A 13,613-nucleotide genomic window follows, 5' to 3' on the forward strand; every position below is an offset into this window, starting at 1 on the left:
TCACCTGTGCGGCCGCACCTTGCCTCTTCAGAACAAATTTAGGAAGGCTCCAGTCCTGCAAAGTCCTGCTGTTGTTCAAGAACGCATCCCAGCCAAGCAGGAACACCTGAGGTACAAAACAAGGCCAAAGAAGGCTTGTGGCTTGGTGAGAGTTCCAAGGGCCGGAAAAGGAGGCCTTGAGGGCCACATTCAGCCTTCAGGCCTGAGGTTTCCCTCTCCCAACCTAAAGTATAAAACTTTAGCTTATGGGAGGCCCTTTCTTTCTCTAGCAACCAGTGCGTGTGCACACGCACGCACACACACGCACACACACACACACACACACACACAGAGGTGCAGAGGACTGGCGAAGAGGTTGTCTGTTGGCTATCACATACCCCTCAGCCATCCAAATTTAAGCAGGACATTCTGGAATTACAGAAGCCATCCCGGCTTCTGATTGGATGTCCCATTTTTTTGTTCCATGGCTCTGGCATGAGTCACCTGGCTCACGCCAGAGCGTCAGACCAAAATAAGAGCAAGTCACCTGGCTCCCACAAGAGCTTGGGACCAAAATATGAGCCTCCCAGTTTTGATCAGCAAGATGTTAGAGGGTATGCTATCATTTTGCTAGTCAGACATGCTCATACCCACTTACTTTCACAGATCCAGCCGGACTCTCCTTATGTTCTTTTGAGGTTGATTATTGGGAAGAGTTGATGTCATGACTCCTGTGGAAATGTCACAAAGGGTGTGGATTCTGAGAAGGAGGGTAAGATAGACATAGACGTAGAATCATAAAGTCAGAAGGAACTCTAAGGCTCATCTAGTCAACCCCCTGCAATGCAGGAATATGCAGCTATCCCTTACAGGGATCGAATCTGCAACCTTAATGTTATCAGCACCACACTCTAAACAACTTGGAACTAGATTGCCTGGGGGAGGGCCCAAGCAGGATCAGGGAGGCAAATGGAGACCTCAAGACTTGCCAATCGCATGGTCGGCAGTTTGAATCCCCGCGGCGGAGTGAGCTCCCGTTGTTCGGTCCCAGCTCCTGCCCACCTAGCAGTTCGAAAGCACCCCTAAGTGCAAGTAGATAAATAGGTACCACTTTATAGCAGGAAGGTAAACGGCGTTTCCGTGTGCTGCGCTGGTGCTGGCTCATCAGAGCAGCTTCGTCACGCTGGCCACGTAACCCGGAAGTATCTTCGGACAGCGCTGGCCCCCGGCCTCTTAAGTGAGATGAGCACACAACCCTAGAGTCGGACACGACTGGCCCGTACGGGCAGGGGTACTTTTACCTTTACCTTTACCTTAAGTTTGTTCTTGGTATGAGCTTTTGTGTGCATGCACACTGAAGGAGAGAGAGAGAGAGAGAGAGAGAGTCCTATATAATGTTTCTACTGCGTCAGACCTACACGGCTACCAAGAGTATACTGTTTGTTAATGTAATGTTGGAAATATTGTGTTATAAAAGAAAGAGCTGGTGGAGGGGGCCAGTGATTCAGAGTGTCAAAAGTTGGATCCTGGGGAAAGTTCAAGCAGGGCGTCCCACTTCTGTGGGCACCTCCTAAAGGGTTCCTCCTATCACTCCTGTCACAGAAGGCAGCTGAGATTAAGCAGGCTACAAAACTGGCACTTCCACTGCCAGGCACGCAATGATCTTGCTGCCCTTTGTTGCTGTAGAGCAGGGGTGACAATGAGTAGTGTCCCTCCCGCACCCCCGGTGTTGTTGGACCACAACCCCTATCATCCTTTCCCATTGGCTGTGCTGGCAGGGGCTGGTGAGAGTTGTTCTCCAGCAGCACCTGGGGGGCCACAGGTATTCTCCACCCCCTGCAGTAGAGGATGTTGTCTCACCCGCAATGTTGGAGACTCAACTGGCAGCCTTGTTGGGTTTGGAATGGGAGAGGGCAGCCCTGGCAGAAGATCCCTCTTTCAACAATGCTGAGTGAGAATGTGCTTGGAATAATAGCAATCTTCTGGATTGGATTTGAAGGCTAAGCAGATATCCTTTATCTCCGTGATAATGAGAAGATCAAAGTCTGGCTCTTTATCAAACCGAGAGCTGAGGATCAACAACCGACACAAATTTGCTGGGTCAAACTTCACATCTCCAATGAACTGAGATAAGAACATGCAAAGATCCCGCAGGATCAGGCCGATAGCCCATCTAGTTCAGCATTCCCACAGTGGACAACCAGGCGCCTATAGCAGGACCTGAGCTTGCAGGTTCCTATAGATGGGGAACCTCAGGCTAGGGAGCCATAGGCGGCCCTCCAAGCTTCTCTATCTGGGCCTCTGGGACTCTCCTCATGTCACACCCCTCACCAGCCTTGCCTCGCACCCTGAGTGAAGGATTCAGAGGGGTGCATAAGCACACATAAAAACTAGCCTACTCTATAACTGCTTTGAGGTTTTATTATAGGCAAGTGATATATATAAATGTTGCAAAGTTAAAAAAAAAACATGAATACAGATGTCAAGGAAATAAACAACTATCTGACTTTTAGAAGACATCCTATAAAGGGAAGTTTTTAATGTTTGATGTTTTACTGTGTTTGAAGTTTTAATTTGCTGGAAGCCACCCAGAATAGCTGGCGCAAGCCAGTCAGATGGGCAGTATTTGAATAAGCAGGAAACATTATTATTATTATTATTATTATTATTATTATTATTATTATTATTATTAGGTTTGCATCCATTGCTCTGCCCACTTTTCCCTCTGATCCTGCCCACGACTGGCATGTGGCCCCTGGAAGGTTGCCCAGAAGGGAATGTGGCCCTCAAGCTGGGAAATATCCTTCTCCCCTCTTTCTGCACAAGACCATCAAGTCCAGAAACTAATTGAAGCAATCTTGTTCAGAAGCTTCTTCCAATGTCTCAGACTGAGTTACATCTTTCTTTCCTTCCCGCCCCCCCACATCATCAAATTAGACCCAGAACCCTGTTTTAAGATTTACAAGTCTAATATTTAAAGAGAGAAGGGAATTGTGGCAGGTGGGGTGGGGGAGCTGGCTCGTCCTCAGAAGGAATCAATCACATTTATGAAATCTGGGAATGAGCGGCAATTTGGCAAAACAGCATTAAAATCAACAAGAGTGTGTGTGACAAGGGAGCTTTTGGAATAGGAAGGACCTGGTGGTGGAGGTTAGTATTCTATTGCAAGATGCAAACCTTGGCAGGGGAGGAAGGGTTTTTAAAGACTTATTATACATACTTTTATTATTATTATTATTGGTGCCATGTCTGTAATATTTGTTTGTCCCCTGGTGCCACAGTAGGTGATATAAAAAGAGGGATGAATAATTTATAAAAAGAGCTCCATAGCCATCAAAGGATATCGCTTTGATGATGTAGTGTGCACATGAAGGCCTTGGATAATGGATTAGAGTCAAAAACATTAAAGAGATGCTTTTGGTGAAGAAGGTGGAGGGCTGCGCATGTGCTCTAAAGGTCCTTTTCTACATCCAGGAATTTCAGTAGGCTTTAAGCAGCGGCAAAGGCTGGTTCCCCTCATCCCCGTGACAACTGGAGAAAGCATCTCCAAGAAATCTTCAAAAGCTTGTTTCAGTTCTTTGCAAAGGAAGGGGGTTCGGGGTGGGGGTGGAGGAACAGATCAAAGGCAGCGTGTTGTTTTTGCTGTCTGGATGTGTGGCTGTTGGCACCGGTCATCTTAAGCAGGAGGTGCAAAACGTTTTGCAAATAGCTGATGTGATCTTGGGATAGTGTTGGGATGGGGAACCACAGCCCTAGGTGGGGTCAAATGCAGCCGCCAAGGCCTCTTCATCTGGCCCTCGGAGCTCTCCCCAGACCACGCCCTTCACCAGCCTCCCAAACCCTGGAGTGTTTTTCCCTGGCTGGCCTGTGTCCTCAAACTCAGATGATGCCTGGATGGAGGATAGAGAGGTATGTGGGAGCACATGTAGAAACAAGCCTAGAAGTGGATGCTCTACTAGCTTCCTAGCAAGTTGCTTGCTGGATATGAGAGGAAGAGTATGCAGGTAAGTTCAGCGTGGTGCAAACACACTAGCAGGAGCACTGTCTTAGCTCGGCTGATATTTTGGTGCTGTGCTGGCTTCTCTGCCACTTTGACCCTCTGCTTTCCAGTAAGCCTGATGCGGAACTGGTATAGTGGCTATGCCCCACCCAGCAACCTGCTTCTGAACAAATTTACGGTACAAAGGTAAAATTTGCACTTATTGCCCTGCCCACTTTGACTCTTCATAGGAGATGGCACACAGAAGTTTGCCTAGGAGATTGTTGTTGTTGTTGTTGTTGTTGTTGTTACTATTATTATTATACTCGTCCCATCTGTCTGGGTTGTGTAGTTCTTTCTCTCTTTGACATCTGATGGCAGGGCATTCCACAGGGAGGGTGCCACTGCCAAGAAGGCCCTCTGCCTGGTAACTTCACTTCTTGCAGTGAGGGAACCGCCAGAAGGTCCTCGGACCTCAGTGTCCAAGCTGAACGAAGGGGGTGGAGATTCTCCTTCAGGTATGCAACACTCAGGCTGAAACGGTTCCCACAACTGGGATAGCAAGACAAGGAGTCTCTGCCTTTTCTGGGTGTTCTGGTCTCTTTCAAACTCAGTGGGGAAAAGGATGCTGGCACAGCAGTGCCTACACAGATTTGAAGCAGTTCTCCAGGATTTCAGAGTCTTTTCCAGCCCTACCTAGAGATGCCACAGAGTGAACCTGACACTCTCCCCCAGATGCTCCACTACTGAACTATGTTACTCTTCATTCATTCCCAGAGACATACCTGCAAATTCAACAACGAAACTTTGAGTTGGCCTCAGACTCCCCAATCCAGCTTGGAAGTTCTCTCTGGCCCATGTTCACCTCCCCACTCCCTCTGAATTCAGCTGGGCACGCACTGAATACAGAGGTAGCTCTCCTCCTCCCCTGGAACAGGGGTGGCATAACAAAGAGTGACAGGTTAAATGCCTTGATCTATGCAAAATGCAATCGGGATGGACAGGCCCATCTCTATTGATGTCAGGCTTATTGTCATGGATAGAGATGGGGCAGGGAGAAGTCTCTGTCTGCCTACTATATCTTTCCGGAGGGGACAAAAGTGTGACCCTTTCATTAATGATTAACCATGAGGAAGGCTATTTCGAAACAGATCGATAATCTCTGAAAAGTGACACTTTTGCCTCTGGAAAATCCAAGCACCATCAAAGTAAAGTTAAAGCTGCATTTGTTTCCCTTCGCTAAGTAAATTAGCAGGCTCCTTGAAGAGAACCTTGAGAGAGAGAACAGGCTGTATTTTAAGTTTAATTAAGGTCAGTTTCAACATCCCATTGATGACCATTTGGGCATTGCTGGTGCAGCCCTGAGTTTGGAGGGGCTGGTTACATCTCAGCCCCTAAGGAGGAAAGGAGGAATCCTTGGTGGACCACTTAGGACAGTTTGCAAAACACTTTACTATAGAAGCTGCTTTCATATTAATATATGACCATTGAAAGAGCCTGTCTTATTCAGCATTCTGTTAAACTATGGTAATGTTTTATTTTTCATTTTATATATGTGTGTGTATTTTATTGGTTTTCAACAGTAACACCATAAACATAACATAAAAACAAAGACAACTCATGGAGTACATGTTATTGGATTGTCAGTTACAAAACGTAACAGTAAGGAACATGCATAATAGGTTCACTGATTAATTAGTCCTCTCCATAGAGATACATGTGTTTTGGGGGCCGCAATAACTGTGCTGACTTAGAATCATAGAATCATAGAGTTGGAAGAGACCACAAGGGCCATCGAGTCCAACCCCCTGCCAAGCAGGAAACACCATCAGAGCACTCCTGACATATGGTTGTCAAGCCTCTGCTTAAAGACCTCCAAAGAAGGAGACTCCACCACACTCCTTGGCAGCAAATTCCACTGTCGAACAGCTCTTACTGTCAGGAAGTTCTTCCTAATGTTTAGGTGGAATCTTCTTTCTTGTAGTTTGGATCCATTGCTCTGTGTCCGCTTCTCTGGAGCAGCAGAAAACAACCTTTCTCCCTCCTCTATGTGACATCCTTTTATATATTTGAACATGGCTATCATATCACCCCTTAACCTCCTCTTCTCCAGGCTAAACATGCCCAGCTCCCTTAGCCGTTCCTCATAAGGCATCGTTTCCAGGCCTTTGACCATTTTGGTTGCCCTCCTCTGGACACGTTCCAGTTTGTCAGTGTCCTTGAACTGTGGTGCCCAGAACTGGACACAGTACTCCAGGTGAGGTCTGACCAGAGCAGAATACAGTGGCACTATTACTTCCCTTGATCTAGATGCTATACTCCTGTTGATGCAGCCCAGAATTGCATTGGCTTTTTTAGCTGCCGCGTCACACTGTTGGCTCATGTCAAGTTTGTGGTCAACCAAGACTCCTAGATCCTTTTCACATGTAGTGCTCTCAAGCCAGGTGTCACCCATCTTGTATTTGTGCCTCTCATTTTTTTTGCCCAAGTGCAATACTTTACATTTCTCCCTGTTAAAATTCATCTTGTTTGTTTTGGCCCAGTTCTCTAATCTGTCAAGGTCGTTTTGAAGTGTGATCCTGTCCTCTGGGGTGTTAGCCACCCCTCCCAGTTTGGTGTCATCTGCAAATTTGATCAGGATGCCCTTGAGTCCATCATCCAAGTCGTTGATAAAGATGTTGAATAAGACCGGGCCCAAGACAGAACCCTGTGGCACCCCACTAGTCACTCTTCTAGACTTATTGATGTGATCAATTGATAAAGACCACAAAAATTTATTATTTGTAACATGTATATCCCACCTTTCCTCCAAATACTTCAAGGCAGTGCACATGGTTCTTCCTCAACCTGCTTCCATTTTATTCTCACAACAACCCAGGAAGGTAGGTTAGGCTGAGAGACAGTAGCTGGTCACTGAGAGAGCTTCATGACTGTGTGATGATTTGAAGCCTGCTGGTCAAAGCCCTAATTCAACACCCCTATTTCAACACTCATGAGGTGCCTCTGGGAATTTCACAAGCAGGACATGAGTGCAACACCCCTCTCTCCCTTTTTGCACCCCAGAAACTGATATTCAAAGAAATTCTGCCTCTGATCCTGGAGTTTATATATAGTCTTCAGGACCAGTAGACCTTCATGGCTCAGTGGGAAGTCAGAACTTAGTCTCCCTGGTCCTAGTCCAACCACAATCCCAAACTGAACCTCTTTTTGCTAGCCAAAAGCTAGACTACAGTAAGATGTTCTCTTTGGGGTTGTCCTTGATGCCTGACTTCAATTCCACAATGAGAGCAGGTTTTAGCAATGCATCATTGGGATTTGCTTCTCCTGTTTTGATGGCTTCTCAGCAGCTGATATTTACATAGCACAATGTTAATTGCATTCATGCAATGAACATCATATCTTATTGGGCATTTAGTCAACCCTTCTTTATGGGTTGGAAAGGCAGGGTTATGCTATATGATAAGTCATTTGATTAGCCCCTAATATTTTCACTGTGATCAGCAGACGGCAAGCTAATGCAAAATGCTCGTGCCTTCTTGGTACATATAGCCAAGCAAAACATTACACAGATTACAAAGGATGGTACATATTCACTTTTGGCAAACCATACCAAATGCATCTGGGAAAAGCAATCCATAATCTACATGGATGCTTCATCTTGGTCTTCCATCCTGTTCCCACTGGCAAAGCGATAGTGTGCTCTCAGTTTGGTCTGACAGTAATGGATACGTAGCACAACTCTGCTGGCTAAGGTGGCCGGGGATGATGGGAATAGTAGTCCAACAACATCTGGGGAATTCAAGGTTGATGTATTTGAAGGGCTGCCAGAGGGCAATCCTCTATCTGAAGGAGTAATCTCTTTCAAGGACTGCCTAGTACAAGCCCAGTTTAAAAATAAAGAAAGCTAAGAATGGAGAACCAAGAGGGCTTTGAAGTTGCCTATCAACAGTGAGCAGCCGGACAGCAGAACAAAGAAGCTCTCAGGTCACCTGGCTGCAGTCTTCCTCACTAGGGTGAAATGGAGTCTATTTCTTTTGAAAGTATGGTCAGTGATGGGTGGAAGACAGAGCCAAAACAGTAGGTGGAGCCAGAGCCAATGACAGCCAGGGCCAACTAATTCTAATATTGTCTTCCTCCTCGCTACTGACTTCTACAAGGGCAACACTGAGACTTAAGAGGAGGATTCTGACAGGCACTGCCACCAGCCCCCGGGGCTCATTGGAAGTAAGGAAGGTGGCAGATGGGGGCCAGCTGAGCATAGTAATTCTTTCTAAATGTGCATCCATAAATCCATTAGTATGTGCAAATTTGCGCAAATCCTGTGTCCTCTGTTGTCCACTATTTCAAGGCTATCGATGACTACCAGTGATGATGGCTATGCTCTGCCTCCATGGTTGGAGGCTGTAATGCTTCTGAATACCAGTTCCTGGAAATCACAGGAGGGGAGAGGGCTCTTGTGCTTGGGTCCTGCTTGCCAGTTTACCAGAGGCATCTTGGTGGCCAGTATTAGAGCAGGATGGTGGGAAAGATGGACCACAGCAGACTTCATTTGCCTGTTGTTGTTGTTGTAGTTGTTGTTGTCCTTCTTCTTCTTCCTCCTCCTCCTCCTCCTCCATGCTAAAGTGGCTAACCTATCAATTCAACTGTCCATATTGTCTTCTCCAAAAAATATCTCCTGCCCAACCCATGGTTCTTCATCTTCAGAGCTGGATTCTTGGCACACTTGTTCTTCTCTCTCTCTCTCTCTCTCTCTCTCTCTCTCCTCTTGTTCTTTCTCTGTTAAAACTTTAGGCTTCAGAGGAAATAAGGAAGCATTAAGCCCCTGTTCAGCATCACTAATTCCATCAAAGATTTCTCATTATTCATTGTTGGCAGTTTAATTTTCTTCACTCTCCTTCCCTAGAACAAGTGATTGCCTGAATTACTGACCTTCCCATCTTCCAAACGTGGGAGACTCTCCCCTGCTCCCCTGGAAGGCCCATTTGGCATGCAACTGGTGTAGCCAGTCAATGATGGGCTGTGGTGGCTGGCTAAGGCATCAGGAATCAGAGATGAAAGCCTGGGGGGTCAGAGTTCCAGAATCTAGAGAGATCTGGAGAGCTAAGAGAGGTCATGGCAATAAGAGTGTGCATTCTCAAAAGGCCAAGCTTAATTTTGGATAACTGAAAATCAGCTGCAAATCTAATTTTTCCCAAATGGTTTATGCCAATCTTCAATAACCTGCTGCCTTCTAGATGCTGTGCACACCATACATTTGAAGCCAATGAGTTCCCCTAAAAATCCTGGAAGCTTCAGTCTGTACAGTATAAGGTACTAAACTATACTTCCCAGGATTCTTTGGAGGAAGGCATGGGCTTTAAATGCACTTAATATACATGTAGGTAGCTGTGTTGGTCTGACGCAGTCGAAATAAATTAAAAAATTAAAAAATTGTCCACTAGCACCTTAGAGACCAACTAAGTTTGTTCTGGGTATAAGCTTTTGTGTGCATGCACACTTCTTCAGATACACTGAAGGGTGAGCTTCCCTGGGGAGAGCATTGCACTAAATAAAGCTTTTTAAAAATGCTGCCCAATTAATCAGGACACCCAGCCTTCACCAACGTGATGGCCTCCAGAAGCTGTTGGGCAACACTTAAGAACATCAGAAGAGCCTGCTGGATCAGACCAGTGACCCATCTTGTCCAACAATGCTCCACCCCCAGATGCCTGTGGGACACTGGCAAGCAGGACCCAGGTACAAGAGTACTCTCCCCCACTGTGATTTCTAGCAACTGGTATTCAGAAGCATTACTGCCTCTGACTATGCAGACAGAGCACAACCTCCATCATGGCTGGTATCAATATAGCCTTCTCCTCCATTAATTTGCCCAGTCCTCTTCTAAAGCCACCCAAGCTGGTGGCCCTCACTATCCCCTGTGTCATCAGCCACACCCAGCATGGCCAATGGCCAAGAATCCATCCTTACTAGCAGCTTGCTAGTATCATTTCAGATTTCAAAAGATACTTTTTTATCTCGTTTGCATTTGCATGGTTTTCATTTCATAAAAACTGGTGATAGTAAGAAGATGAGGATGCAGCTATGAATAGTCTTATCTGTGCTGAACTTTACTCTGATCAGCTCTAGATATATGTAAATAGGTATGTATTTTTAAACCATGCTAGAAAAGCAGACGTAAGATAGAGAACTTTCTTTCGACTGCTGGACATCTCAAGATGAAGATCACAAACTTCCTTGCTCTGGTGTTTGCCCTCTTGACAGCCACTGCTTGTTACCCTGTTACACAGAGCAAGGTGAAAGCAAATACCCATAAACTCCTCTTGATCTCCTTCGATGGATTCCGGTGGAATTATGACCAGGATGTCGACACTCCAAACATGGACCACTTGGTCAAAGAAGGGGTGAAAGCGGAATATGTAACTCCTCCCTTTGTGACCATGACTTCACCATCCCATTTCACAACCATCTCAGGTAAGCCCATCCCATATTCCCCAGCTATCTGGCGTTCATCTTTAGTAAAAAAAATGTCTATTCCATTTATGTATTATTTTGTTTATGTAGCGATGGCAATCAACTTGGATGGCTTTCAAAAAGGGTCTGACAAAAGGCTATCAGTTGCTACTAACCACAATGGCTATGTTCTTTCTCCGCTGTCGGAAGCTGTTGCACTCAAATCTTGCTTGTCTGCTTCCCATAGAAGCATCTGGGTGACCACTGTGAGAACAGATGCCATCAGGCTCTTCTTGTGTTTTTAACTGAGTATGTGTCAGAGACTGGGCAGAGGAGAAATGGTGGAGACCACCTCCCCAGCCTAACTCTTCCAGAGAAGATGACAGTTCAGAATTACAGCAGGGCTTTGAGAGAGGTCACGGCTCAGAGGCAGATGAGGGGGAAAGCTGGGAAATAATGGGAGAGGAAAAGGAAGCACCAGGAGGGCAACAGCTGATGGACACAGCGTCTTTAGAAAGCATTCCAGACACCCCTAGAAACCGGCATGCCTTGAAAATAGTAGAGCAAAGGGCTCAGAAGCAAACGGTCCTTAACGCCACCCCTAGAAGAGATGATGAATGAGGAATTGGGAGGAAAAGGGGGTGGAGAGTCACTCAGGACAATGCCATTATTACGAGAGGCTGCATTCCCAAGCCTCTTTCTGTGAATATTGAATAAAAGCAGATGGTAAGGACTTTTCCTTGTCGCGTCCATTCCTGGCAACCTGCCATGGGGGTTGGTTCCTCTGCCGCCTGGCAGTATGCCTCTGAATGCCAATTGCTGGGAATTGCAAGTTGAGGAATTCCATTTGCTGGGACCAGCGAGAGGCTTTATCAGAGTTCAAGGGCACATTCCAGCCAGGCAAAAACACTCAAGGAGGGGCAAAGCAGGGCTACTGAGGGGTGTGGCCTGGGGGGAAAGGTGTGGTTGAGAAGGGGTGTAAGTTCAAAGGGATAGAGAGGTCTGGAGAGTTACACTTGGCTCCCAGGCTCGAGTTCCCCAACCCTGACATAGATGCTAAAATAGCATTGTTCTTGCATTTATAGCTCACCTTTCCTCAAAGGAGCTCAAGGTGGTGTAAATTGTTCCCTCCCACATTCATTTCATCCTCACAACAACCCTGTGAGGTAGTCTAGGCTGAGAGGCAGTGACTGGCTCAAGGTCATTCAGTGAGTTCATGGCTGACTGGGGATTTGAACCCTGGTCTTCCAGGGTCTTACACCCTAGGCACTACAGCATACTGGTATCAGAGATTTATATCCAACTGCTGTGGTGCCACATAGGCAATTGCTAGGGGGTTCAGGAAAAGCTCCACCTTCTGGAAATGTTCACCCAGGAAGAACTGAAACCATCATATAATCAATGCTAGACAAATGGTCCAAAAGGATAACAAAATCAATGGCACAGCATCAAAAACAACCAAGGGGTCTAGAAGAACTAACAGGATCACAACCCTGCTGTCCGTTCTCCAGCATAACTCATCTGACAGGGAGAGGTCATTGTTACAGTGAAGCTATGTGAACAGAACAGGTAATAGAAGCAGGGGTTTGGTGCAGGGAGACAAAACACTGCTTCTTCTACTAGGAGATCTAGATTCAGGTAGGTAGCTGTGTTGGTCTGACGCAGTCGAAATAAATAAAAAAATGTCTAGTAGCTTGCATGCTTTCTGAAGAAGTGTGCATGCACACAAAAGCTTATACCCAGAACAAACTTAGATGGTCTCTAAGGTGCTACTGGACAATTTTTAATTTACTAGTAGATCTGTTCACATAGCTTCACCATTCCAATGAACTGATTTCACCAATAAAACAAGAGTGGGGGGGTGGAATAACGCTTCTGGTATATGACTCCTGTGACTGCCTCCGAGGAAAGAATAATCTGTAAAGGGTGTGTGTATGTGTGCATGTTAATCAAAGCCCTTATCAGATACCAAGAGATAAACCTTACATAACTCAAGATAAAATCTTATCTTCAAGTTCAGGGACCAATTAAGCAACTACCTTATAATGATCCTTCTGCTCTTTGCAAAAAGGAAAAAAAAAATGTTAAGAAAAGGGGCATCTCTTACAAAGGGGGATGGTGCAGTCGTTGCAGAGGCCCCCAATTCAACTTTGTTTCGGCTTCAGCTTTGACTGACCTTGCTGCAGTTGAACACCTTACAGAATTATCTAGGGGGAAATTGTATAGTCTTTTGGAAAAATCCTTTGGGAAAGAAGTTTAAGTTGTCATCTTGTTTAATTAGTGTTTATATTACGTTATTGTTAGATGTTCCATCACAGTAGTGAGCCACCTTATAAGGTCCGTTTCCAGGACGGGAAGGTGGGTGCTTTGATTAATTAATTAATCAATCATTGCCAACAAATAGCTTTGAAAGCTGAGGAAAATTGATAATTCTTATTGCACATAGATATGCTGGAAGTCAATCCTAATTAATTGAAAGCATTCAAGGCTAAAAACTTTATGTGTGGGGTGGGGAGCAGTCAATGGAACCCGTGAGGCATTTCCTCTGTGCCTACAAAGCTCAGAACCCTACCCAGACGCATGACTATGTGTGGATTTTAACCCTGGTCTCCTGGGACCTTGTACAGCACACTAACCACTACACCACACTGCCACTGTTCTGGCTCTTGATTCAAACCTGGCAAACATTCGCCTCTATTGCCTGTGCCATTTGGTTGGCCAACGGCCCAATATCATGGGACGTCTATTTCCAGCTTCAATATTTGTTGCTTAGAACTTTATTCTCCAAGACCAAAGCTGTTGTTTTCTCTCTTCCCTGCCAGATCCTGTGACTCATTCTCTGGGTAGATCATTATTTATAGTACAGCTGAATACTATAAGCTTTGGCCTTTTGCTAAGAAGTCTATCGCTCAGCAGTTAATTTAGCAGAGGCAGTGCCCTGTGCCCACAATGAATCTGAACTCTCACTTCCCTCTGCTGATTTCTGCCAAGGCTGGTCCCAGGCTTCTCTCCCCACCACCACCACCTTCTTCATGCTCCTCTCTCTCCGTTTTTAGCCTTTTCTGTTATTTCAGACAGAGCCTCTCTCACCCTGTTCAAAGCCCAAATCGAGGGTGCCCACTTACTCATCTCCAAAAAATAAAGAGTGCATCACTAGGGATCGAGAGTGGCATATAGAGTGCTAATCTGTGAGAGAAGAGGAGCC

General features: G+C 45.8%; 1 protein-coding gene across 2 annotated transcripts in view; it reads left to right on the forward strand.

Annotated features, from left to right (window-relative positions):
- LOC310748939 (ectonucleotide pyrophosphatase/phosphodiesterase family member 7-like) overlaps positions 1-13,613 on the forward strand; it is a 65,408-nt gene that overhangs the window by 24,334 nt on the left and 27,461 nt on the right. The window contains exon 3 of one of the 2 annotated variants that reach the window (XM_083585286.1): positions 10,246-10,429. In XM_083585286.1, coding sequence (XP_083441412.1) covers positions 10,336-10,429 — 94 coding nt within the window. In that variant the 5' untranslated portion in view covers positions 10,246-10,335. Of the gene's footprint in view, positions 1-10,155; positions 10,430-13,613 lie in introns of those variants that run through there. The other variant, XM_083585285.1, reaches the window with a different exon arrangement.

This window comes from Podarcis filfolensis, assembly GCF_964270895.1.
Source record: "Podarcis filfolensis genome assembly, chromosome: 14".
Lineage (NCBI taxonomy): Eukaryota > Metazoa > Chordata > Lepidosauria > Squamata > Lacertidae > Podarcis > Podarcis filfolensis.